The 27,532-nt window shown below is 37.9% G+C and overlaps 1 protein-coding gene across 1 annotated transcript in view; it reads right to left on the bottom strand.

The window, feature by feature from the left end:
* The window catches only part of HUWE1 (HECT, UBA and WWE domain containing E3 ubiquitin protein ligase 1), a 1,366,532-nt gene that overhangs the window by 206,080 nt on the left and 1,132,920 nt on the right, over positions 1–27,532 (bottom strand). The window contains exon 47 of the mRNA XM_068226019.1: positions 8,636–8,759. Within this exon, the coding sequence (XP_068082120.1) occupies positions 8,636–8,759 (124 nt within the window). The remainder of the gene's footprint in view (positions 1–8,635; positions 8,760–27,532) is intronic.

Here is a 27,532-nt window from a genome sequence, read left to right as displayed (position 1 = left end):
AATAAGTGTGATTGGTTTGACCAACCCGCCATTCGATAACTGGCTTATAACCACTGCTTTGCCTCATCTCAAGAGCCTAGAAGGATGGGAAGTCGTAATAGGTGATAACCTCTCGAAACACCTCTCTTTTTTTTTTTTTTTTTTTTTTTTTTTGTCGCACTGACACAGATAGGTCTTATGGCGACGATGGGACAGGAGAGGGCTAGGAGTGGGAAGGAAGCGGCCGTGGCCTTAAGGTACAGCCCCAGTATTTGCCTGGTGTGAAAATGGGAAACCACGGAAAACCATCTTCAGGGCTGCCGACAGTGGGGTTTGAACCTACTATCTCCCGAATACTGGATACTGGCCGCACTTAAGCGACTGCAGCTATCGAGCTCGGTCGAAACACCTCTAAGGGTTACCGAAGAGTGTGAGAAATTTGATACATCCTTTGTTCTCATCCCACTTAATTGCAAACAATAATTACAGCAACTTGCTGAGAGTTTATTTTGACTCCTACAAGCTACATAGCGTTATGTTCTGAATGACTGGAGGAAATAAACAGCAAGGGAACTCTCAGAAGAGATGCCTTCCCAACTATGCTGAGACAGATACTATCAAAAATTGCCACTCGGGAGGTAAAGAATATTCAAAGTGGTTTTCATGAAATTGGTCTGGTCTCAACCCTTTCAAACTAGATGCTGTATTGAAGAAACTACCCATAAATCCTGTAAATGTTTAGAATCATTTTAACAACAATGAGGCATAGTGGCGATCATATGACAAGATGCTGAAATATGCCCCCCCCCCCTCCTGTTGAGAGAGAAAACGAAACTCAACGGAAGAAAATGAATGTTGCTCCTATAAAATCGATCCCAGGAACTGCTAGCTCGAGTGAGGAACCTCTGGCCAATTCAGACTGTGAAAATGATGACATCTCGCAGAAGGTGTGCTGGAAAGCTGTTCATTCAATGTGCATAAAGGAGCATTCCTTCTTGTACAATATGAACATTTTCACAGAAAAAAGCACCAAATCCAGCGATATGTTGCTGTTGTGAATGAAGTTTACTTCAGGGAATGATTTAAATATTTGATTGAAGTGAGTAACAATGTTTTATTTCATTCTTGTGAATAATAATTATAATTTGTACTTCCAGTCTAAATTTTTGAACTCCAAATGTGTGCATAACATCACCTAGGGCTTAAATTACTTCAGACAACAGAAAGAGACATATAAGTGTCCAGTTGCTGGGCGACATCAGACACTTTTTTATATATAAATGGAAATCAATAACACCAACAAATTTAAATGATAATCTTATAGGTAATGTATACACTTTTCATGGAGAGTGCCTAAAAACTTGATATAATGTGCCCTTTAGAAGGAGCCTTGCAGAAACTTTTCAAACTGTTTGAAGTCAACTCATTCAACGGTACAAATCGTATTTACTCGTGTATTAGACCCCTTTTCCCCCCACTTTTACAGCCAAAAAAAGTAAAGGGGGGGTCCAATATGCAATAACCTCAAATTTTGTGCAGTGAAACACATGACTTCTAGGCTATAAAGAGCTATAAATTGTACATGTGAACATACTACACTGTTCTTTAAAAAACCTATGAATGTATTTGCTGGCTATTTTCATTGGAAGGCAGCATTTCTAAATGTATAAAGCCAATAAATGCTGAACATGACTTTTAGGCTTACATATAAAGTAAATATAATCCGTTTTACTCACTTGTACCACATCATTCATTTCATCTCATTAATTCCTCTGATGAGGTCGATGTCAGGAAGGGCATACGGTCCCAAAAATTCGCTACGAAGATTCGTCTCACTTCATACTCGACCCCGTAGAGAAAATAGAAAGGGTATTGTATTAGCATATTACACAATATTGAAAAAAAAACTCAATGGCCAAGTCGCTTGTCTCTGTCAGTTGAGCAGTAGGCCTACCACACAGTAAACCTGGTCACTGCTTTCATTTGAATTGTCTTGCGCCGCTAACTTTCCTGCTACCAGCGTGTCGTCATTCAAGTGATGTCATATTCACTGCCACCTCGTCAGCCTTGCACTGCAACCGAGACCGAGAGCATTCGAGGTCCCGTCTTCTTGAACCTTTAAAAAATAGTTTCGTTCCCGACTATAGAGTCCAAACTGTGTTTCTGGAAATGGTCTCTGATATTCCCAACTGGTGTATGTGTATCAGAAGCCACTCCTCATCAATAAAGGCGTGTTGTTGAAAGAGTGCCAAACCACCAGCTGATAACTAGTGTATGATAAGAGCTGTATTTCTGAATGTAATACATAGTGACTGGAAGCATTCTTTTGATAACTGCAGCTGTCGAAAGCCAGACCCTTATTTTTAAGTATATTTCATGCTTGTTCTCTACATTTATCACATTAGGATTAACCTATACAACTGTACATGAGATAAGAGAGACCGCATTGTTTAGGTTAGGTATGGTATCGCCCGGATAGTGCCATAAATTCCACGATGGAAAGAATACAAATAAACAACAGGAAAGTTTACCGCATTTATGGATATCTACAGGTGTGACGGTAATGTGTTTTGTTATCATAATGTTTAATTTTGTACGTTCGTTGTCTCCCAGTTTTTATTAACGTATACCCTAGTATGTTTTGTTTGGCGTCTCCGAAAATTGTTGAAAGTCAGTAGGGACATAAAAAAAATCAATATTATTATTATTTGTTAACTAGCCGTCTTACTAATAAACGGTGTATAACTTTTATACAAGGTTTATACGCCGTTTATGTGAAATTTGTTACTAATAAACCATGTATAATCCTCCTGAGTATACATCTGTTATAGTTATTCATTGAATTGCTTATACAGACCAGGACCCTTGTATAAGCATTGTATAGCAGCGAGTAGCGGAAAAAGAAACGAGTGGGCAGTTTATTTTCGTGGTATTTATTGTTTACAGTAATATAATCGTGGTGAAATATTCGACTTACCCATTTAACATTGAACACACATTGAAAGAATGGACGTTAACGTTGATGATCTTCACGATATTTTAAACATAGAAGACATACACCATTCAGAGGTTATGGAGGCTAGACATCTTCGTAAAGTAAAACATCTTAAAGCGATGGAATGACAATGAATAACTATAGAAGAAATGATGGTTGGGCATATTATGTGTACTAATATGTTACTGCTTAATTATTACACATTATTATACATTATCTGCCCTTACAAAGATCTTTCTCAAATTTATCTATAAAAGGGGACATACTCCTCGAGATAAAAAATGGCATAACTTGAAAACCATACGTAATATGATTTCCATACTTTGTAGTTGAATACACAGAAATATGATGCATAAATGCCTAATAGAAACTTTTTTGATCAAATCCATCTTTTAAGCTACAAAACAGTTTTTCCTTTCTCCAGAAAAGTAAGGATTTTGGAATGTGTACCCTTTTCAACTCGCCGATTCAATTACAATTGCTTACTTTTCCGTACCACCCCAGTTAGGAAGTATTGATCTTTTCTCAAGCTTTTCCATTTCTTTTTTTTTTGGCGTTCATTATACAAGCAAGCTGAAGAAATTTTGATATCAGTATAAGCCAATTTCCAGCTGTGTCACTTAGTGTTGCCACTGTCTTTTTGATATGCCGTGCTACTGTGCGACTTTCCGGAAAGTTTTGCTCGTAGATAACCAGCAGAAGCGATCACAAAGGCGATGAACGTGCGAAATACATCAGTGAACTGCAGGAAGAGATTCCTACACCTTGGAGCGAGTGTATGCGTGCTATATTGTAATACAATGCGTATACCTCGTTTATTAGTAAGAAAAATGTAAAACGCTTATACAGGGTTTATTCACTGTATAACTATACAACAGATAAACAACTGTATAAGGACTTTTTATTAGCAAGACGGTAGGTATATATTGGCCCGAGTTAGGAGATATTAAACGATCACTTTGTTAATGACCTCACCTGCCTATATTAATAGGTCTAGCAACAACCGTGAATATTTCTCAAATAAAGTAAACTTGTTTCCTCATCCCGAGGTGGTGCAGCTCATTTTTAGACAGGTCCCCAGTGGAAGGAAGTTGCATGTACCACTTTTACCGCAAATCAATCTTCTTGCCATTCGTAAATCTCTGGCAATACGGTACTGGGAATCGAACTCGGACTCCCAAGAATGGCAGCTAATTGTGCTAACCATTACGCTGGTGGACATTCTTAACTATAAAACGCACACATATATACATGGCTGATGTGTGCTTGCAATGCACAGGTCGGACACGAAACTATTCACCTATTTGTGCAATGTCATCAGAGCTTCAGTAGGCCTAGGCTACAAAGGCAGACATTTCTTAACTACAAAACACGAATGTACCGCATGACTTTGATGAGCGTTTTCATTGCGTGGGTCGTACGGACAAAACTATTCACAAATTTGTTTGATGTCATCAGAGCTACATAAGGCTTGAAGCCGCTTTGAAGCGGAATCGTTGTTCTTCTCTGACGAATTATGTTGGGCCGGTCTTGTATGCGATATTTATTTTTTCATTTTCTTCATCTCGGAAAGCCAAAGGGGGTCTAATACGTGAGGGGGTCTACGGTAATTTAGGTACCAACAGCCAGGTCTTTCGAAACTGCTAAATTTCTTAAATTCTAATAGCCACTTCATTCCTATCGTGAAGCATCACATTGTTGATATTTATAGAGAAATAGCATCTAACGTGGTCAGGGAAGCACAATGTGGATATCGTTGAAAGCACTAAATACCATCCAGGTTGCATGTGTGATATAACCTTGTCCAAAGGAGAACAATGGAAAGCTTACCTCTGGGTGGTGAGAGAAGGATTTGCCTCTGAATATGACGATCTAATGGAAATAGGAGTTACACTTCACAGAGTGGTCAAAGAGTTCACAAAAAGATAAAAGCAGTCTTTTAACTTGCATCAAGATCATTGAATGAAGAACACGTCACAGCACTCTATTCAAATCAAAAGGAAACCATCTTCAGTGCGGTAAACTACTCAGGATAAACATATCTGCAGCATGCTGATTCAATATGCATTCTTCAAGAGTAGTTTCCCATCTGATTGTCCTGAACGGTTTATCACAACAACAGGGTTCGATTTTGATTTAGACGGAGTGTAGTAATCAGTGCAACGACCTGTTCTTCATTCTCCGCTCAGGTTACAAATTAAAAACTGCTATGATCAAACTGGGAACTCTATGATGACTCCTATGTGAAATATAACTCCTATCTCCTACAGACCATCTTCATTTTCAGAGGAACATACTTTTTTTGTTCCAATTTAAGCTAACCTTTCCAGTGTGGACAAAGTTATCCATTAGCTCCTAATACTACTCTTGTGAATTAGGCGTTGTGCAGTGCAATCAATGATACTGGTTTGCTTTACATCGCGCCAACACATACAGGTCTTATAGCGATATTGGGATAGGTAAGGGCTAGGAGTGGGAAGGAAGCGGGCATAGCTTTAATTAAGGTACAGCTCCAGCATTTGCCTGGTGTGAAAATGATAAACCACAGAAAACCATCTTAAGGGCTGCCAACTGTGCGGTTTGAACTCATTATCTCCCGATGCCTTTGCTGGCGGGACCTAGTGTTAACAGTGCACTACGTCTTCCGGTATAGGCTAGAGCAATGTTGTTACTTTGACCTGCCTCAGTCTTATCCTTGGCTTTGACAATATGAAAGTGACTGAGGTATGAGCGATGCTAGCAATGCCATTCCTTATGCACCCAGTCCTTGCTATGAATGATGTGAAAATGTTGCTCATAGGGTCGGTTGATACATGCATTTCAGAGGGCTTGGCAGACTGATATGTTATAGCAATTTCTGGGTCGGTGAGGAAAGCAAAATGGATAACTACCTCACTCCTCATTTCCCTAGTATGCCTCTTCAGTGATGCCTAAGCCATCTATGACAGCTGATGGGAGAGCTGTTGAGGATCCAACCAGCCTTAGGGCTGAGGACTGAACATACATATGCCAAATGCAAGCTCACAGCTGTGCGCCCGTAACTGCATGGCCAACTTGCTCAATATCAATTATATCAGTCAATGTTCTCACCTCACAGCAGAACTCGATTCCAGAATGAGCCAGTGTTTGTTGACAAGTAAATAACTTCACCATGCCTGGCACTGTAGATTTGTTGAAGTGATTTGTTCCCCAAGGAGATGAAGGAGTGAAATTTGTTCATTTTGCTTTATTGACAGTATCAACTAAGGGTTCATTTGTAGAGCCAACACTGAGGTGTACAGGTAGTGTGCCTGACTCTTACAAGCAGGAGCCAAGTTTTATTCCCAGCCAGGTCAGGGATTTTTACCTGTATCTGAGGGCTGGTTCGAGGTCCACTCAGCCTACGTGATTACAATAGAGGAGCCATCCGACGGTGAGATGGCGGCCCTGTTCTAGAAAGCCAAGAATAATGGCTGACACCTTGAAATCTGCAGGCATTCAGGCCGAGCAGCAGTCGCTTGGTAGGCCATGGCCTTTCAGTGCTATTGTGCCATGGGGTTTGGTTTTTTTGATTTGGTTCATTTGTAGCCGAAAGAAAAATAGATAGGCTGTAGTTAGTAGAGTTGGGGACAAAATATGACGGCCTGAATTCCTAGAAGCGAGCTGGCTACAGTAGAGATAGTAAATCCTATAAACCGCTAACAGACAACAGGCTGCCGCTGGAAAGCAGTGGTGCAAGGCGAGATCGTCATGATTTGTCCACAAGTATATTTACATAACAATGTTAATTAAACCTATTTACAGCCAACTTGGACAAACTATGTTACACGTTGAGTGATGGTGTGAGAAGTAAAGTCATAATAATGTTAATTGGCTTTACGTCCCACTAATTACTTTTATGGTTTTTGGAGATGCTGAGGTGCCGAAATTTAGTCTTCAACCGCCCAAGCCACTCAGCCTAGTGAAGTAAAGTCACTTAGTGTAGATTCGGTAAATAGATTTATAGTGACTGCGATATTAGTTATATTTAGGACAATACCACCTGTGAACCCAAGGGTAAAACACAAAAAGCTGCATGCAAAAGCAAGGGAGATAATTTATAAAGAAAATGTTCATGGAACAAGGAGCCAAATAGGGACTCTCTACATCACTGCAGTCAGCTCTAGTGAGAATTTGATAAGCAATGGGAATGGCCAAGCGTTTTGTCAGTAAAATTAAGCGTGAAGGCATAGCAGCTGAAAATAAGGGGGCTGATTGTATAACATTAAAACCGGCAGACTTATTGTTTTTCAGTTTCTGTATAAATTAAAAAAATATCGCTCCATTTCGAGTTTTGAATAAGTTGCACACAATTTTTCTTGTTTGGTTGTTCACATTTTGTGCCAGGTCAGTTCTTGACCAGTCTGAATGTAACAGTGATGACGATGACATCTAATTCAGTAACAATTTGTGTGAATTAAGTAGTGTTTTGCTGCAACCATTATTTATTGTTTATTCATTTGTTAACAAAATCTTTGTTATTACAATATTCCAAATTATGTTCAACAATTTTAAGTTGCCTTCCAGTATAGCAGACCTATAGGCAGCTGTATGTGATGGGGTACAGCGGAGAATGGAACGTGTGCATAGGATATGAGAGGCAAGACAGCAGCCGGCTGTGGAGCGCTGATGTGTACCGGATTGCTGAAATCTAAACTGATGTTTTTATGATAGGTCTGCACGACTGCAGTTACCATGGGCCAACTCTACATGGGCAAGGATTTCGAAGACTTATAAATTACCCAAATATGACCAGTAGATAATACATTTATGACCTAAAAATCCTCCAAAACTGCCCTAAGATCACTAAAAAACTAACTAAAAATAAATTGTATATTTAAATTACTTGGCAGAAGAAAGTATGAACTTTTTACTATTCAAATCAGTAACTGTCATACTCGTTACTGAATTAGATACTTACATATAAGACTGTATATCACATTATTTAATTTTATATAAATGATTGCACAAAAATTATTTTAATTGATTTTGTATCGAGCCTTAGTTGTTACTTTCCATTTTCATTCACAGAGTTACAGTATGCAATACACTTCATGCATGTTTTCAAAGATCAAACTCTGTCAATTGATGTCTAACAAGAGCCTTGCACACAGAAAATGCCTTTTCTATCTGAACTGAAACAATAGGGGCATACTTAAAATACATGATATCACTGGTTACTAAAATCAGTCATCTCCTCCCTTGAGTGAGAACTGTTCTCAAGATTCTTGGATATGGAGAACATCATTATGAATCTTTATTGAAGGGATAAGGGCTGGTCCATAATACATGGGTGGACATTAAAATGGACATTTGAAATACTCCGAGAAAGCTATTAAAATATGTACAAAAGATGGGTATTAATGGCAAAACTGTGTAGAAACAACAAGAATAAAACCATGGCATTAATGGGAATTTCTGGACAAAATTAATCTAAAATCACAAATGTGTGTTAAAATCTTCGACTTAACAGAAAACATGTAAATACTAAAGCAGCTATGTTTCTGTATTAGCAGAAAAAGAGATGAAATTTCATCAAAACTGCTAGGGGAGATTTTCTCATCCAAAAAGACTTAATGATACATTCTGCAAACCTTTCACAAAAAATTTCTCTCATAAAGACATAATTTGGACATACATTACCTTAAGTTACTATTTGATATATGATTTGCACTGGAATGCTGCTCAGGCCTACTCGAATTCCAAGGATTCCACTGAGCACGCTGCGGTACAGCATGGATGCCATACACTCCAGATCCTACACGTCCTGCAAGACAATTTGTTATTACATATACAAACAGGAGAAAAAAAAAGTTGCAGCAAACAAGCCATACACCTGTTAGTGTCCGAGAGAAATAAAGCAATATACAAAAATCATAATCATGCTTGAAAGGGACCAAGCACAAAACTAGGGGGGAAAAAAACAAAACAATTTGTTATTAAATATACGAATAGAAAAGAAAATTTGCAGAAATCAAGACAGATGCTTCTTAGTGTTCAAGAGAAACAAAGCAACACAAAAATATCACAATCATGCTTGAAAGGGAACAACCACAAATTTAGAAAAATTACTACCACTACTACTAATACTACTACTACTACTACTACATTTTTTACAATATGCTTTACTTTACAAGTTTTAAAGCTAGCCAAAGATGGCTCATGCCTGTTTTAGAATCAAGTAACTTCTGCTTTCATAGAAAAACTAGCATTGTGGAATGTTTCCCAGCCAATTATGAAGAAACTATTGCGAATTTCTACAGATTTGTTATAGGTTTGCACCAGAGAAATTTGTATTCTCTCTTGTAAATCAGTAATGCAGATCAGATGCAAGTATATTTTGACAATAATTTTATAATTAATTTTACTGCAGTACTAATGGTTTTCAATATAATTATTTCAAAAAGAAAGGAAAAAAGAAGGAAAAAACACACCACCACCACCACCCACACATTATCAAAATTTCCCTTCCTAAAATTAGGGTGATTCAGAAAGTAGAGAATGCTTGGCCAAAAAATTGTTTTGTTATAATATAAAAGAAAACAATCTCTAAGTACTGTCTTTTATACAGATGAGCCACTCTTCCTTGTTACAAGTACTCGCTCTTCCTTGGCCGGTGCAACTCGTGCGCAATGGTCTCTCCATCTATAGCGAGCCAAGTTTCTTCCTACTACAGTAACCAGTACAGTTGACATGCGCAATGACCTCACTGCGCAGCACATAATGATTAAGGCAACAATTCCCTCGTCGAGCTGACAGCGTGCGCACAACACAGTAACACGAGTGCTAAGGGTAGTGACTACTGGCTCATTTTACTTTCTTACAATGCCGCCTGTTCATTCTAAACTTATCATCGAAAAAGTTGCATAGTCAATCATGCAAAATTATTTTGAATGTACATGAATTTATGAAGAGAGAAGCAGCCGCCTGTGAAGAGGTAATCACTTTGAAGAAGGATGAGGAAAGAGTTATAAGGGTGACTCATGTGTCTGAAGAATTTGTGAGATGGATTATTAAGGAAAGGGAAGTCGTTGAAGAAACAGGAACATTATTTAGAATGCCTGGGAAAAGGCACTCTACAAGGAAAGGTATCACTGCTGTGGATGACTGATGCATCTGTGATTCACCATACAGTGCATTACTTATCTAGTAGAGAAATGTGCACCAAGAATCTGGTAACTCCTTCCTACACTTAAGGATAACAAATTTTACAGGAGGAAAAACAAGTTTAAAAAATTATCTTGAAGAATGTGGGTTTTAAAGGGAAAAATACAAGAAACAACATGGCTGTTCTGACAGAACATGACATCAGGTCCTTGCGTATACAATTTTAAAAAACAATTAATTATCATAAGGAGGGTTAGCCCATAGTTTATGAAGACGAGTCTTATATTCATAGTAGCCACTCAAGCCTTAGCAACTGGAGTGATAACATGGCAGCAGGTTAGTTGCCACCTATATCAACACATTAATAACACCGTATTTTCTCGCATAATTTATGCATCCCAATATATTTAGGTCCGAAGTGGAGAAAAAGAAATATTCATGTATTTGACGCACCCACAACTTTAAACATCCATCACGCAGCTCTGGATGCTTTTCAAAATAAAGATGTCAACTACTCAAGTAGCAGCCTTCCTATTGCGAAAGTGGACATTCCAAATACAGGGCAACATACTGTTATTAGCTGGCAGGAAACCCCACTGCACTAGTTCAGTGAGAGAATCAGCCCAGAAGTGACTAGTGACGCTCTATTCCAGTCTGATACAAACATATTTTACGAATGTTTCAGGTGCGGGACATTCTGTGATCTTAAATTGTTTTGTTAGTTCACAGTGAGCAAGTACTCGAGTAATACTGCATAATACAAATTCGCGGTGGTCAGTTACGCCGAAACGTACGGGAACAGGGCAGCGGGCCGCAAGTATTCAGTGTCCAAATGCAATGTGCGCTATCACGGTAACAGAGAAGTGCACTTCAAGCCACCAAGAAATCTCACAAAACATTTTGCGAACCAAAAAGCGGTAAGTTTCCGCAAGTAAAGGAGGATCTGCTTAAATATACGATTTCATTACGCAATGTTGGATTAGCTGTTTCTCACTAAATGCTGTATTTTAAAGAATGAGAAATGGACATGGAATCGTGTCTCGGATTTGAAGGTTATCTGCAGCTTGATTAATTTTCTGAAGAGAAATGGACTTTCTCTTCAACGAAGAACAATATTATGCCATAAAATGACTAATGATTTCAACCATTTTCATCGCTTTGTGATTGAGAAGCATAAAGTGAAGGAATATTTGATCTTCCAAATAGGAACCGAAGGTCAGACGCCAATCAGTTTCCATATGCCACAAAGTCGAACAATCGATATGAAAGGAAGATTTCTTTCATTTAATTGCTTTCCACATCGTTATTTTCCAAGAGTTTCCAACACCTTTTCTCTACTAACAATATTGTATGCCTTCACTAGATCAAGAAATAACATCACCCAGTCTTTTCCATATTCCCACTGTTTTTCTGCCAGCAATTGCATGGTAAATATAGGGATTATCATAGACCTGTCCTGTCAAAATCCATAACGCTCTCCTTCTAAATTTCTTTCTATCATTCCTATCATCCTCCTTTCTACTGTTATCTCGAATATTTTGGTTACTTGTGACAACAGTGTAATTCCTCGATAATTGTCACATACCTTCCTGTCACCTTTCTTGAACACTTTTACAACTATCATTAGGTTCTCGCTTTTCCCTCCATATACAGCTTAGCAGCCTATATAACCAATTTACATCAGTAGGTCCTGCCGCCATCATCATTTCCACATATATTTCATCCATCCCTGCTGCTTTTCCTGTTTTCATTGGTTTAACAGCCATTTTCACATCTGCCACTGGCAGTATCACTCTCCATTTCTGGATTATCCTCTTTTACCACTACACTCTCTTCTGCATCATTTCTCACATTCAGGAGTTTAAGGTAATCTTTCCACCTGTTTTTTATCTCCTCTGGATCTGTTATCACATTTCCGGTCTCTTTTTTTCACTTGTTTTGTGTAGATTTTTTCTTTTCCTCATTTACCACTTTTTTTTTACACTTAGTTTTAATTTCCCGATAATTAATCTTACTTCCTTCTTTCCTATTTCTATTCCATTCTTGCCATGCTTTCTTCTTTTGTTTAACAACCTCCTTCGCCTTTCCATTCCACCAAGGTGCCTCATTTTCCTTCACTCTTCCCAAAGTTCTGCTACAAATCATCTCTTCACAACTCACAAATGTGTTTTTCAATTTGTACCATTCTTCTTCTACACTTTCCATTTCCGATACAGGGATATGCGTTTCAATTCCTCCTGAGTTTCTGTATCTTTTAATTTCCATACTTTTATTTTCTTCCCCTTATTTCTTTTATTCTCACAATTTTACCTGTTTTCAATTTTGCTACCACTACTCTGTGGTCTCCATCAAATGTCTGACCTGGTAGTGATGTTACGTCCATTAAACCCTCAGCGTCGCAGCCATTTAAGGAGCTTCCTACCCTGCGGCCCGATGAGATTTCAACTATGCGCGACTGAAATACATTGATTCACTTAAAGCGTTACTAAAAGAGTAGCCTAATATTCACGAAATTTGGAATTCCTTATGATAGAACTATATACATGCAGATAATTACATAATTGCTTCACATTACCTTAGTAATTTGATTTCATGTGATAGAGTTCAAAGCACTCCTCAAGACAGAGACCAACATCACATTCCTGGCAGCAGTACACCGACGTCTTCTTTCCTCCCGACTGAACATATTTTGTAAACAAGCCTTCCACCAGCTGAACCCGATAAGATAACTGCTCAATGTTTGTCCCTGTGACTTGTCTGAATATTATTAAAGAATTTAGGAATGTTGCATTCAAGAGTCTTTTGAACAGCTTTATATATAGCATTTAGTAGTTCTCTTTCTTTCGACTAAAAACACATGTAGTAACTGGCCCTTGAGATCAATGCCCCTCCCCCCCCAATGCCATAGTTGTAATCCATCGTGCATAAAGGCTTTACTTTTTCTTTCCCCCTCTTAGTAACACTTTGTTTCTTCATTGTGATATGTGGACACGAATATAACATTTTTTTTGTCACACCATTTTAGCAGTGACAGGATCAGAATACCTAGCTATTATTTCCCCCTTTTAAAGTTTTTTCCTTTTACTTCCTTGGAACGTCTTTTTCTGTTAAGTTTCAATGTCCCAACACAATCTGTTGAATGTTGATGTTTGAGAACCTTCGCGAATTCAGGACTGTTGTAGTAATAGTCCGTCCATAAGGTGTGCCTGCAGCCTAACAAAGGTTCTAACAATTTCAAGAAAATTGCTGCAGTTTTTGGGGTTTCTGTTGTGATAAGAGTTGATTCAATGAGAGTTCCTTTCCCCGTGTATACAAGAAAACACCACAAATCACCAGTACTTGACTCACACAATTCAAATCACCAGTACTTGACTCACACAATTCAAATGTTTTTAAACCAAATTTTGAGGCCTTTAGTGGCAAGTATTGCCCAAATGAAAGGCATCCTTTCCACAGAGTCAAACTTTCATCAATAGCAATATCTTGCTGTGGTAAGTACAGGCACTGAAATCTGTTATTCAAATGACACAGTATATGATATATCTTGAACAGTTTTGGAGGCCCTTGGTATGTAGACAAGCTGTTATTGTCTATCAAATGCAAACACCTACAGATCATTTCAAAACTGTCCCTACTTAGGACATCTGAAAACCCAAGTGTTGATATGACCCTGCTCTTCGAAAAATAAGACCGAAATGTTGGCTTTTGTACAATGCCCATCAGCAGAAATAAACCTAACACAGTATAAATTTCATTTACTGTGACAGGTGTCCAGAAACAAATGGGTGACCAAAATGAAAAAGGATTTCACCTAGCATTTTGATATTGCTCCGCATACCTGTTAGTTTCTTTCATAATAAACTCTACTACACTACAGTCAAAGAACTTTTCAAAACATTCAATGATTTCAATGATATTTTCTGCACCACCTCTTGGTCCGAATTCACTGTTGAAAACTTCCCTCTGACCTGTATATTATCCATAGTCTCCCACACAAAATTTCCAAGTACTGGCTCCTCCTGATCGTCACTCTCATTATTTACCACTGCATCCGCCACAGCCACATCATCTATTTCATTATCACTGGTGCTAATATTGTCATCTCTACTTCCGACTAAACTTTCATCTGAATTATACAATATTTAAAGACATTACTGTTAGTCAAACCATGGCTGGAACTAGCCACTGAGCGCGGCGCGTCACACGGATTGATGAAGCTACAGCGAGACCGAAAGCAGAAGGATGAAACTGAATGAGGGAATAACATTTATGACGAAACAAACCAATTCAATACACATTTCAGATAAAAGGTCGAGACATCTTCTTTCAAACGAGATGTATACCATGCACAACTGGTTCTCGTATCGTATGACAGAAAGCAGCACTAACCTACACAGAGCACTCGTGGAGAGTTACGAAAATATTACAAGCCGAGAAATGAAGACAAATATAATAAATGAACTACACTCTCAATGTACAAATAGAGCAAAGAACATCACGCAAAAGGACAAACTTTTGAGATAATCATTTCTTTATTGTATCCTGTGGGAAAGAATGAAGCAAAAAGACTTAAAAGAGAACAACAGAGATTAGTGCTCAGACTTACTTGACAAATACAGTAGAAATCCGTTATAACGAGAATTCACAACAGCGAATAATTTACTCGCTATAACGGATTGTCGTTATATTCGATTTTTGTACAAAAGTCAGAAAACCCTTCATGCACTTTAAAATCAGTATAAAACGGCAATCAGTTTGTTCAAAACTTGCGTTTCCGTAGATGATATCCACACTACGGCTTACTTTTTTGCTGTTTTTCGTAATCCGATACTACGTGAAAGTGTATGTTTAATTTCATTCTGAAAAAACATAGTACCGTATATCTCCGAATCCAAGATGAACCCCACTTTTTCCTTCGAAAAATTTAAATCAGGCTCAAAAAGAAGTTTGTAAAATCATATGAATGCCTTGTTGTACATTAGGCCTACGCATTTTAGACTATTTTTAGACGCCGAACATTGCCTTTCGTCACGCCGTATTTCTTTATTTTTGGCGGCTGCACAATTATTCTTTATTTCCGCGGGTTTAAGGGCCATTAACTTAACACTGGCATCATAATACCGAAGAGAACTCGTTGAAAAATTTCCGGCAATACCTATTCCATGCGTCTCTACAACACAACGACCCACCAGGAAATTATTCTTGCTGTCTATCAAACTGTTACTTTACGCAGCGTCAGATATAACCGGCTGCTGCTACACGCACATCTCGCTTGTCGGGTTCAGCTAAATTCAGCGGCTAGCGATGTATTGGCCTAATCGCGAACGTTGAAAGTCAACGAACGAGTTTATTGCACCACGGTATGACCATTCTGCCCTTGCGTTATTTGTGCACGTATCTCACAATTTCATCTTCAACTTCTTTAAAGCGTCCTTGTTGCCGACCACTGAATGCATTTTTTGTACACTACGCATTTTTTTAGCTCTTTGTCTTCATAACACCAAATATTGGCTTTAGTTAGGCCTATGCCATATTTTCTTGCGGCTGCACAATTATTCTACATTTCCGAGTGTTTAATAAACATTAACTTATAATTGGCATCATAATATCAACTAGAACCCGTTGAAAATTTGCCGGCAATACCTTTTCCACGTATCTTTACAATACGACTATCCATCACGAAAATATTCCTGCTGTCTATAAACCTTAATTTTACTAAGCGTCAAGTACTATAGACGTGTTATGACTCTGCCACTGAGTAGCCATGGCTTTTCTAAGAATTTGAAGGGTCGCATGCTTCGATGCCATTCTGCAGATTTGAGAAACACACAGGCTCTGTACAACCGGTTGTCGCGGCTAGCGATGTGTAGTAAAGAGGCGGTCGTTTATTGTCAACGAGTTCTGTGCGCGTGTAAAAAGAAGCAGCGTGGTTACTGCGGTAGTTGCCAGTGGTATCCATTAACTTACTGTTAGGCCACGAATGCAACAACCCTTGAGTTTTCGCATGAGATTCTGAGAAAAAAAAGTCTCGGATTCGGAGAAATACGGTATCACTCCCGAGATTTCTGTGGCAAACACCTCAGCTTTCTTCTTCAAACAGCGTCACCTAACCTAACCGTATATGTAGCCTATCATGAAAACATATTTGAAACGCATGTAGAAAAATAATAAAAATAATGGACTCTGCTATGGAGGGTAAGAGAAGTAGAAATAGACCAAGATGACGATGGTTAGACTCTGTTTCTAACGATTTAAAGATAAGAGGTATAGAACTAAATGAGGCCACAACACTAGTTGAAAATCGAGGATTGTGGCGACGTTTAGTAAATTCACTGAGGCTTGCAGACTGAACGCTGAAAGGCATAACAGTCTATAATGATAATGTATGTATGTATGCATGTATGTATGTAGAAAAATAACCTCCTCGCAAAAAATATCCTCTGAAATCAGTGATGTACTCTGCCATATCTTGAGGTGATCACATTCTTACTTAATTTCCGTATATAACATTAAAATTAAGATATCGTTTATTCAGTCTTTAATTTTACGAGTTAACAAGTGCTATCGGCCACGTTATTTATGTATTTATTACGAAAACGTGTTTTCCTCTTTCATTTCAAATTTTCTTTAGAGAACAGCAGTCAATGGGTATTACTAATAAACTCCAACATCGCCTTTGAATGTCAACGAGAGAGCTCGCAAATGCAATGAACCGTACCGAAGATGATCGATAGCATTTTGTTGCAAACGTTTCAGTTTTCTTATTCAAACAGCGTCACGTATCCTAACTTAATCGTACTATACGTATGATGAGAAAACACTTCAAGCGCCAGTAGAGAAATTATACCTTTCTCGCTACAAATTTTCATAATAGCCTTTCCGTAATTTAACCAGACAAGACAAAATATAAACTAACCTCTGAAATCAATTAAGCACTCTGCCATATCTCAAGAGGTGTATCCCATTCTTACTTAATTGCAGTATTTAGCCTCAAAATTAAGCGGTCGTTCAGTCAGCCTTAATTTTAACGAGTTAACAACCGTTATCTGACACGTTATTTACGCATTTATTACGAAAATGTGTTCTCTTTCATTTCTAATTTTCTTTACGGAACAACTGTCGATGGATATTACTAATCGACTCCGATATCGGTTTCGAATGTCGACAAGAGAAATCACTAGTGCGCATAGCGAGGAAACGATGCCGAATGTAATCGATCGCATAGGTAACAGAAAAAATCGCGCGTGCTTAATCGCTCGTAATAACGGATGCGCCAGTGATAGGGTTCTCCCTGTAACCGAAGGACGATACACAGTTTAATATAAGAATTTTGAAGGGACAGAAAAATGTCGTCGCTATAACGGAGTTCTCGTTATATGCCGTACCCGCTATAGCGGACTTCTACTGTATTTATCCTTGCAAAAACAACTACATTTTTATGATCTTCAATTCTTATTCTACAAGAATGATAAACCCCAACATTTCTTCTTTGAAAGAAAACAATTTGCACATCCGTAACTCCAAAACTCATTGCGCTATAGCCACAAATGCAAAACCAGGCATGGGTCTATACCACCTATAGAGGTCGGCGGATATGGAAGAAAAGAGGGTCTATACCACGTGTAGAGGTCGGCGCTGAGGAGTTAATTGCTTATGATTTGTTTTCTCAACAAAAAAATAATAACTGTTTCCGTCCTTTCTTCACCCCAGCCATATCTGGTGATCTTTCTACTATTCTTCCTCTTAAACCAAGTGGTACCCACAATTATTCCGTATCTCTCACAAAAATCAATCAATTTATTACCCTTGCTGTTTCTTTTTCCATAACCAAATGGACCAATCATTGCTTCTTTCTCAACTTTGTCATTTCCAACATACGCATTGAGGTCTCCCATGACTATCAATTCCACATCTGTGATTACTTCCTGGAGTGTCTCCAAGGATTCCTTTATATTTTCCTCACTGTTTCCCATTTGGGGTGCATAAACTTGGATGAAATATTTCAATCCTCCTTCCGTCCTCAGTCGTACTCTAATTACTCTATCACTTCTACCTTACCTACAATTTCATCCAGAGTTTTGTTAACAATCACTCCTACTCGCCTCTTTGACTCATCTCCTCCACTATAGAACAGGGTGTACCATCTATTCATCATCTTTACTCCCTTTCCCTTCCACTTGGACCTCACTCAGTCCCATCATTGCAACATTCTCTTTCTTCATACAGTCAATCAGATATTCTGACTTTTCTGTCAGGGTCTTAACATTAGTTATTCCCACCTTTATAATATTGGTTGCTCGTGTGAATATTAGTATTAAAACTTTACCCAAGTGGAAAGTTGGAAATGTATTATATATTTCAATGAACTGGGAAGTACAGTAATGTACAGTATACTAATGATGTGAACATTTTATTGTATGAAGATTTAATGTGAACTGAAACGTGCACTGCTCTGACTACGCTTCTTAAATCCTAGCCTGCAGTGCAGGATTCCAGCAAAATATAGCAGATATCCTGGATTCAGGAGGTCAATTGGATTGTATCGTGATTGACCTAACTAAGGCATTTGATAGGGTAGATCATGGGAGACTACTGGCAAAAATGAATGCAATTGGACTTGACAAAAGGGTGACTGAATGGGTGGCAATGTTTCTAGAAAATAGAACTCAGAGAATTAGAGTAGGCGAAGATTTATCTGTCCCTGTAATAATTAAAAGGGGAATTCCTCAAGGCAGCATTATTGGAAGTTTATGTTTTCTTATATATATCAATGATATGTTTAAAGAAGTGGATACCTGGAGACCAGTTCTAAGTACTCCCTCCTCATGGAAAGAAGCTGCATGTTGACTAAACCAGCCCATGACAGCATCCTTTACAGCACCCTCATTCTCAAGTCGTTCTCCAGTGAGGTGCACCTTAATCTTCAAATACAGGTGAAAACCTGTGCTAAGCCCAGACTGTAAGGCAGATGTGGAAAATTCTCCCAATCAAACTTATGCAGCAAGTTCTGAATTTTATTGGCAGTATTGGTTTGAGCGCAGTCAGAGGAGAACAATTCTGTGTGCCTCTGCAGTGGTTCAGCAGTCAACCTTTAGTTTCAGTTCATCCATGATGACAGATGGGCAACCTGATCTCTCTTCGTTGTAAACATTTGCCCTTGCCATTATTCAATTGTATGAATCACTTCCTAATACTGGCCTTGTTCATAAAACTTTCTCCACAAATTGCAACAAGTCTCCGATGAATCTCAATACGACCGAAGTTTAGAACATTTAAAACATAATACAGTGAAAGTCATTAGTGTGTTCCTCATTAAGAAGTTTTCGAACTTAGCACATATTAAATTCAAAGTCCCAAAGCAATGAAATGAAATATAAGGATCCACCTATTCAATATTAAATTATGTGACAGATTCTTAAATCACCACATATTTATTTATTTCATGGTACCGGTTTCGGCTTAGTGATTGCCATCATCAGCCATAGGGAGTTTGCAAAGGCATATAATGTATAAACTACAAGGTCTACCATGTCAATGTCACTTTAAATGTTTTTGTAAATTCCCTATGGCTGATGATGGCAATCACTATAATGAAACCGGTACCATGTGACTATGTGGTGATTTAAGAATCTCTCACATAATTTAGTATTGAATAAGCGCCATTTCTTCATGGATAAAGTACTTTCGTATCCATCTCTTGGCACAGGCCAGAGTAAAGTGTAGCTTCCATCGAAGTCCCAGTCTCATTCATGGCTGTGACAATATGGAAGCTGCTGGGGTATGGGTGGTGCTGAGTAATGACATTCGGAGCACGACTAGTGCATCTGAGTGTTATGAAAGGTGTTGTTCACAGGGTCAGTCGTGCTGAAATAGCACTTTCTGGCGCAGTGAGGAAAGCAATGGCAAACTACCTCACTCCTCATCTTGCCTAGTACGCCTCATTTTGGTGCTGCCATTGGTTTTTGCGGTTTCCTTATAACCGCATAACCTTTGGTGGTACTATTTGAGGATCCAACCAGCCTCTGGGCTGATGACCTAACAGACAGACAAGTGGATCCTTATATTTCATTTCATTACTTTGTGAATCTCGATTCAATACAGACCGTATAATGAAATTCTTGACGTTGAATTCAAAGTCCCAATCAAGATAAAAATACTCCACGTTGAGCCCTTATTGAAGTGCTCATTTAATTAATCAGTGATTTATTTGAATGTACACAGAATATTTTCATTTTTATTAAGTCTCAGTTATGGCAGGAAACACCTACATTCGGCAGTACATGTCGCAATTTCTGCAAGAGAGCTTGGAGCTCTTGTTTTCTTGCTCGCCAGCTAAGTTTAGAAGGAGGAATTTCAACATGGCGTACACAAATGAGAACAAGGAAACAATAGAATTCCAACGGTCAGACCAACGGACAACATTTCGGACTCCCGTTGAGAGGTTACAGGAGCTGGAAATATAAGTTTGAAGTAAGCATCACGAGCGATGTGCTGGACCAATGATATGATAGTGTCACCGGAATTTGGCTAGGCATTGGTCTATGTAAGTGATGGCCCTGATCGAGGATACAAAACAGCGTCTTAGAGGACAAAATGATAAAAGCGATGAGTGCGTGGGCTAGCTACCCTATTATTTGGCAAGATTCTGTGCAGGTAACATCGAGAAAAGTATTATTTACGTGAGTGCGGGTGAACGTGTTTTAATATTGCAAAAGGGGATAGGTTAGTTTTTATATTATAAATTTTTGCTTTGTTTGGAAGGACTATGTCCTATTTAAAGTAAATGTTAGGAAGCTTGTTAACGTAAATTTAATTGTAACGTAAATGTGGATGGACCCTTTGCATAAGGTCGAAGCTTGCTTTCTTACATTTTATTCAGATTTTATTGGCTGAGTGGTTAACATCTTTTTACGAGTCTGTTTCTTAATTTAGCGTCCATTTATTTTGATGTGTTTTGCTTTCATGTTTGAGACGCAGCGTACATCTCGGGGCTAAAATGTAAATGTAAACGAGGATTCAAATTAAAGTCAGGAAGGACTAGATTAAAGTATTATTAATGGGAGCTCAACGTGTACGGAAACATGCCGTCACCTTTTCTGGGATTTCTTGTACGATGTGTGAATGAGTATATGCGAGACGGTGGAGTTTGGATCCACAAATTTTGATAGAGTCATCTTCACGACTATTTTGAATATCAAGATGAGTGTAAATTAGTAATTGATTCAAGAGTTCCTTGAACCCAGTTTTGTATTCTATGTTCTGAATAATTAGAATCAATTTTTTGTAAAATTTATTGTTATTAATGTGTGTTTCTCGAGTTGTAAGGTTGAGATGTTTCAGTAAACTTCCGATGTTCAGACATGATCGACTGTCTATGTGGCAATTTCCTAGTTTCAGATTATGATATTTATTACAGAGTTGGACACTTTATTATTCATGTTTAACTTTACGAGCGCGAGTGCTTTAATTTGTGACCAGCGCAGTCTTGTTTCTTTTCATGCAATGAATGTTAGACGTCATTTTATATACTTATTCAGTTTCGGCAACCTTAGGACAAGTGATATGGCTTAGTACGATTTGAGTAAGAGGACACATTCCTCGTTTGAAAGGCCTGCAGTTTATGATTTTGTGACTCGCCTTGGGTAGACTGTTGAGCAGTGTGTGTAAAGGGTTGCTGCATTCTTTTGGGAGACAGAACCTCCGCTTTGAGTCACTCCGCCGTTTGTTGGCGAGGGTGATATTGAACCAATAACCTTGGTGCCCTAAGAATTTTAAGTATGAAAGTTACTACATGAGGCCCCATGTCAATTGTGATGAGGAGCTTGAACATTTCTCGATATCACTGAAGTGACACGTGGCAAGGAGGTGGCTACCTTCATTCCCACGCGATGATACGTGATGTCATCCGCACGTGTCGAATGTGGAAGGATACAGAAGAAAGTTTATGTTGAATAAATATATTTAAATGAAAGAATTAATGGTGAACACAGTATAATGAGGGTCCTGTATTTATCTATAAGACACTTGGTCTTTAGTGAGACAGATTTGAGACTGCTAGGCCATCTCTGTGGATTATTTCAGGACGCCCATGTATAATTTACCCACGCTAAGTCGACAAAAAACAGTACCTATCAAATGAGGTCATTTAACCAGTTAATTTAATAAGAATAAATTTTAAAGGTTCAGGAACACTACCACTAGCAAATATGTGGTTACATCAAAAACTCTTTTAAATACAATTCATTTAAGTAAAAAAAGTTACGCAAATTTTCTTGGCGCCAAAGGGAAAATGCCTGGAGAGAGGGGGTACTGTCTATAAATAAGAAGGGACGCCACGTTGAAACCCCTGCATTTCGATCGTTGACGCTGAAGACAGAGGGTTGAACTGTTCTACAAATCGATCGACAAGAAGTAGACTAAGTCCAACCAACAGATTTTAGCCGATGTGGCTGGGGTCCTGACTCCATGTGGAGATAGTTTTTGAGCAGAAGTAATTGTATAAAAAGGACGGTTAAGATACCGAAGAAGTATTTATAAATTTGTGTGTGGTAAAGAAAGGATTTGTGTGGTAATAAATACAATCAGTCGAGTGTGATCAACGAAAGCGACAAGTAAAGGGCATTACAACAAAATTAAATTCTTTTCAAGGTCCACCTATTCAATACAATGACGTTTTATTGTGATTCAATCACATGTCAAATAGTCAAATGGTACCAGTTTCGGCATCTATGTGCCATCATCAGCCTTGGGTACAAATTAAAACAAGATATACATTCCTAAAACATCTAAAACACATTTTAACACATTATAAAATAACATACAATTAATGTGGTGATACATGAAATACGATAAAATTATGATACAATTGGTATGATATAAAATTCTTAAAATTCCGGCTGTTCGTTACATAATTCAGTCTGTGTGCATCCGGGTGAATTTTTACAGTTTTTACAGTTTTTACAGCATACAACTGTAAAAATTCACCCGGATGCACACAGACTGAATTATGTAACGAACAGCCGGAATTTTAAGAATTTTATATCATACCAATTGTATCATAATTTTATCGTATTTCATGTATCACCACATTAATTGTATGTTATTTTATAATGTGTTAAAATGTGTTTTAGATGTTTTAGGAATGTATATACTTGTTTTAATTTGTACCCAAGGCTGATGATGGCACATAGATGCCGAAACTGGTACCATTTGACTATTTGACATGTGATTGAATCACAATAAAACGTCATTGTATTGAATAGGTGGACCTTGAAAAGAATTTAATTTTGTTGTAATCCCACTTCAATACGGAACCAATGAAATTCATAACTATAAGTAAAGGGCATTTCCATTTTTTAATGCTTTATTTCCAGGAACAGGAAGAAAAATGATATGTACAGCCAGAAATGTAAAAATGGCTAAATAAATGACAGAGGGTCGCAGGTGAGGCCAAAGATGAACGCTGACGTAAAATAAGGTAGGTGATATGCCATCTTACCGCCTACTATATCTTGTTTTATGATGTCAAACTTATATGTATTTGAAACGGGTATTTATGACGCACTTGGTCATCCATATAATTTGGCGAATGTCAGAAATATGACGAAAGGTCATTTGTTTAATTTTTGCTTGGATAAATTTTTAAAGTATTGCGAACGCCATGTAATGTTGTAAAAAGTTATTAATGAGGGTTTCAAAGTGATATCACGTCCAAAGTAGATCGTCATTTCCGTGTATTTATTGCCTATATTTTGTGATGTCAAATTAAGATGTTTATTTGACGTAAAATTTTCAGTTGGCATTTTGATGGAATTGGTGCAAAAGGGATCCGTGGTTACCCATTTTCAATTGGATGGAAGCGCTGTATGTAGTGCTGAGTAATGCAGATCGGTGAATTTTGTCACGAAGTGTAACGTATTCTATGTCCATTTAAACCGTGTCTGAGTGACAATAATAACAGTAAAATTTATCAGTCATTTTTGTGAAAATCCAGTTTTAATATACAAGGTAATTTTTATGCAAAGCTGTTCATCATTAAAGTATTGTGCGTTATTAGGCGTCGTGGATTCTAAGTATTTTATTTCCAGTTTTTTCTTTTGTTAGTGAGAGTCGTCGAGTTTGAGACCAGAGGTTAGATTTGTTGTATGAGTCGAGATACGATTTGTGGATCAGGTGATTGGACGCCTGTAGTGAACCCGGGACTTTGGTGTGAGCCCGAGGAAGAGTTTATACGTTTGGGATGGAAAGTAGAGTGCGAGAATCCACGCCGGTATTAATTTGCGTTGTGTACAATTATTGTAGGACCTTTAAAAGTAAATCTATGTGCATATTTGTTTGGTCAGAATATCGTATTTTGTTCTATTTTGCGAAGTCAAAGGGGTTCATTCTTAGAGGTAGTCATGTATGACGATAGACATGTGTTTCATGTCGAAACTGACAGAGTGAGGGTCGTGTGTGTTTCAATGCCGCCAGCTGATCGATAGCGGACAGTTTAGTATAACGGAAGTTGTGTAGTGTTATGTATTGAAACGAGACTGCATTCTTGGCAGCGGAGATCATTAACTGCGGGAATTGGTTGAAAATATCATCCGGAAATAGCGTGTAGGTTATTAGATACTGTGCCTTTGTTTAATTGAGATCGTAATGTATATCTGAAACCATAAAGTTAGAGTATAATGAGTGAGGTTAGCCAATTTCAGGGTTGTCCAAAATATAGAGTGGTGGTAGTGATGATTGTTTTGTTCGTGAGGGTGCACAAACTTTATGAAATGTTATGACAAGATATTACATCGTAATCGACTTACATTATACGGCGAGTTACTTTTGGTTTGTACTTGATTATTAGGGTTATCCAAGTATTAATAATGGTTAGGATTAGATTAGATTAGATTAAAGTGTGATGTCATGAAACAAGATATAATACTGGAAATAAATGATGTAAATTTTTTTGCAGCTGCACAATAACAATAGATGATAAACATTAAACATGAACTGATGTTCAGGATTTGAGTAGGGACTTGTGAAAGAAACCATTTGTCCGTGGAGATAGAATTTGTTGTTCATTAAGATTTCATTAAATCATTTTTAATTTATTTAATTATTAAATTCAGTGGAACCGCATTTGTGAAATAACTTTTAAGCAAGCGAATAACTTGGAGATGCATTCTGGAAATCTTAGTTTATTTTCTGGGAATATTTAAATGTTAACGTAACGATTAAGGGGACATATCTGAAGGTAATTTATTTTACTGCCACGAAGTATTGTAAGCGTTTTTGTTGCCTTATTTGACTTTAAATGATTGAGCAGTAAATGTGCTGGGGTTAGTAAAGTGGAAACTTTGGTCATCAACTGATGTGATTTAATTGTGTTTAGCCTTCAGCTTAGGAACTTGAATGGTCTTGGGGTCATCAACCTCAGTGACTTTAAAGTAACTTAGAAGTTTAGAGGTCAGTCCACGACATAGTCGCAGGTCACATCGATTCAATTAAGGGTCCATGTCATATAACCACTGTGTGGCACACACCGATTGGACTGCCTTAATTATACCCAGAGTCCAGAGTTTGTGTTACGAGGGCTGGACCATCAAGAATCATTATGATGGTACATGTAGTCTCACATGGAAGCCAAATTTAAGGATTTCCAGACTTTCCTTTCTTTATTTAATAATTGAGACACTGGTTTCTAGTAAGGATGCCCATCAGGCAGTTAAGTCAAAGGCTCAAACCAGTATTCGGCCCCTCTGTGTAAAAGTGATTGTGGTGTTAAGCGGACAAGATAGAGTCCGAATTATACATGGATTTCAAATGATTAGTTTCTTCAGTAAATTTTACCAAAAATAAAATACAAATATTTTATGAATAGATCTTTCATTTGAGTAGATAGATTAGAATAACTGAGCCCTACCTTTACCTCAGCAAGTGACGAACAACCCGAAACGACCTAAGAGACAGATCTCATTAAATTTTGCTGATAGGTAAGGAAGGTAGGTATCCTCCAGAGTGGACCAAAGGGTTCAATATGTGCGTCTATTGAGGAGAGTTTATTTTAGTGGCCTATACTTCGTGATGACTTTATTGTTTTTGTCCATGTTACTACAGTTGTTGCAGTGGACAAGATTTTTATATTGTGGCGTTTCCTTAGGCTTTTCTTTCATGATATTACCGCATGGAGGAATATATTTGCGTCAAGTAATGTATTTCAGGAACCAATGTTGAAAGTTAAAGCCTACTCTGTTATTTTTATGAATTTGTGTCATGTAATTTATTTCAAGAACCCACATTGCTTTGAGCGTGTCATTATACAGTCCACCAGTTGATTGATTTTGTGTCATGTAATTCATTTCAGGAACCTACGTTAAATAGGAAGTGTAAAATTATGTTTCTTTATATTTTCTACCAAGTGTTGCGTGAATGCCGCATGCTTTCTTGGAGAGCCCTGGAAAATACGACATCATGTTTTTGTGTCTTTGATTGTGTATATTTGCCATTTATGTGATTTTATTTTGTGTGCTTCCGATCCATGGTGTTTGTTGTGCTCATGAAATTGCTCACGATTCGAGGTGTATATATTTGTGCGTAGGATGTTTTACCAATCAGCGTGTTATATATTGTACAGTCAGATTAGTTTGTTTTCCCTTTGCGCATTAAATCAAGTCTTTTCTTAAGGTTAGGGATCCCCACTGCAATGTCAAGGGTGCAGGTAAGGGAACGTACTCATCTATAATTAAAGGTGTTAACAAATATAAAAAGCCAGGCTGAGTGGCTCAGACGGTTAAGGCGCTGGCCTTCTAACCCCAACTTGGCAGGTTCGATCTTGGCTCAGTCCGGTGGTATTTGAAGGTGCTCAAATACGACAGCCCCGTGTCGGTAGATTTACTGGCACGTAAAAGAACTGCGGGACTAAATTCCGGCACCTCGGCGTCTCCAAAGACCTTAAAAAAAGTAGTTAGTGGGACGTAAAGCAAATAACATTATTATTAACAAATATAAAGCCAGTGGCGTGGTGCGAGCACGCAAGCCAATGTGTTAAAATTAATGAAATTTCAAGATTTGATTCAATATGGGAAGTATGTGTGTCTGCATACATTGTATATTTGTAATATATTTTCGATTCTCAAGATGGACTTTATCAAGCTGAAAGAAAAATTCTGAGTCATGTAAAAATTTGGATCATTTGATATTTTGCTAGGTTTTTTATATATTTTTTTTGTTTATTTTAATAAACAGTTTTTCCTCCAAAATTGACATCATGCTTCACCTACTTTATTTGTAGCTTTTAGTTGATCTCACCATGTCCATATTTGTTATATGATCCCCAATCAAAATCCCGGGTGTATGTATTTTTAGGGCATTATTTTCATCATAGTTGGAAATGAGCACGCTTGGGAGTGGCTAACTAGTCTGGGGTAGATGGTAGAATGGGGACAACATACC

This window comes from Anabrus simplex, chromosome 2 (genome assembly GCF_040414725.1).
Source record: "Anabrus simplex isolate iqAnaSimp1 chromosome 2, ASM4041472v1, whole genome shotgun sequence".
In the NCBI taxonomy this organism is placed as follows: domain Eukaryota; kingdom Metazoa; phylum Arthropoda; class Insecta; order Orthoptera; family Tettigoniidae; genus Anabrus; species Anabrus simplex.
This window is presented reverse-complemented; position numbering and strand designations above follow the sequence as displayed.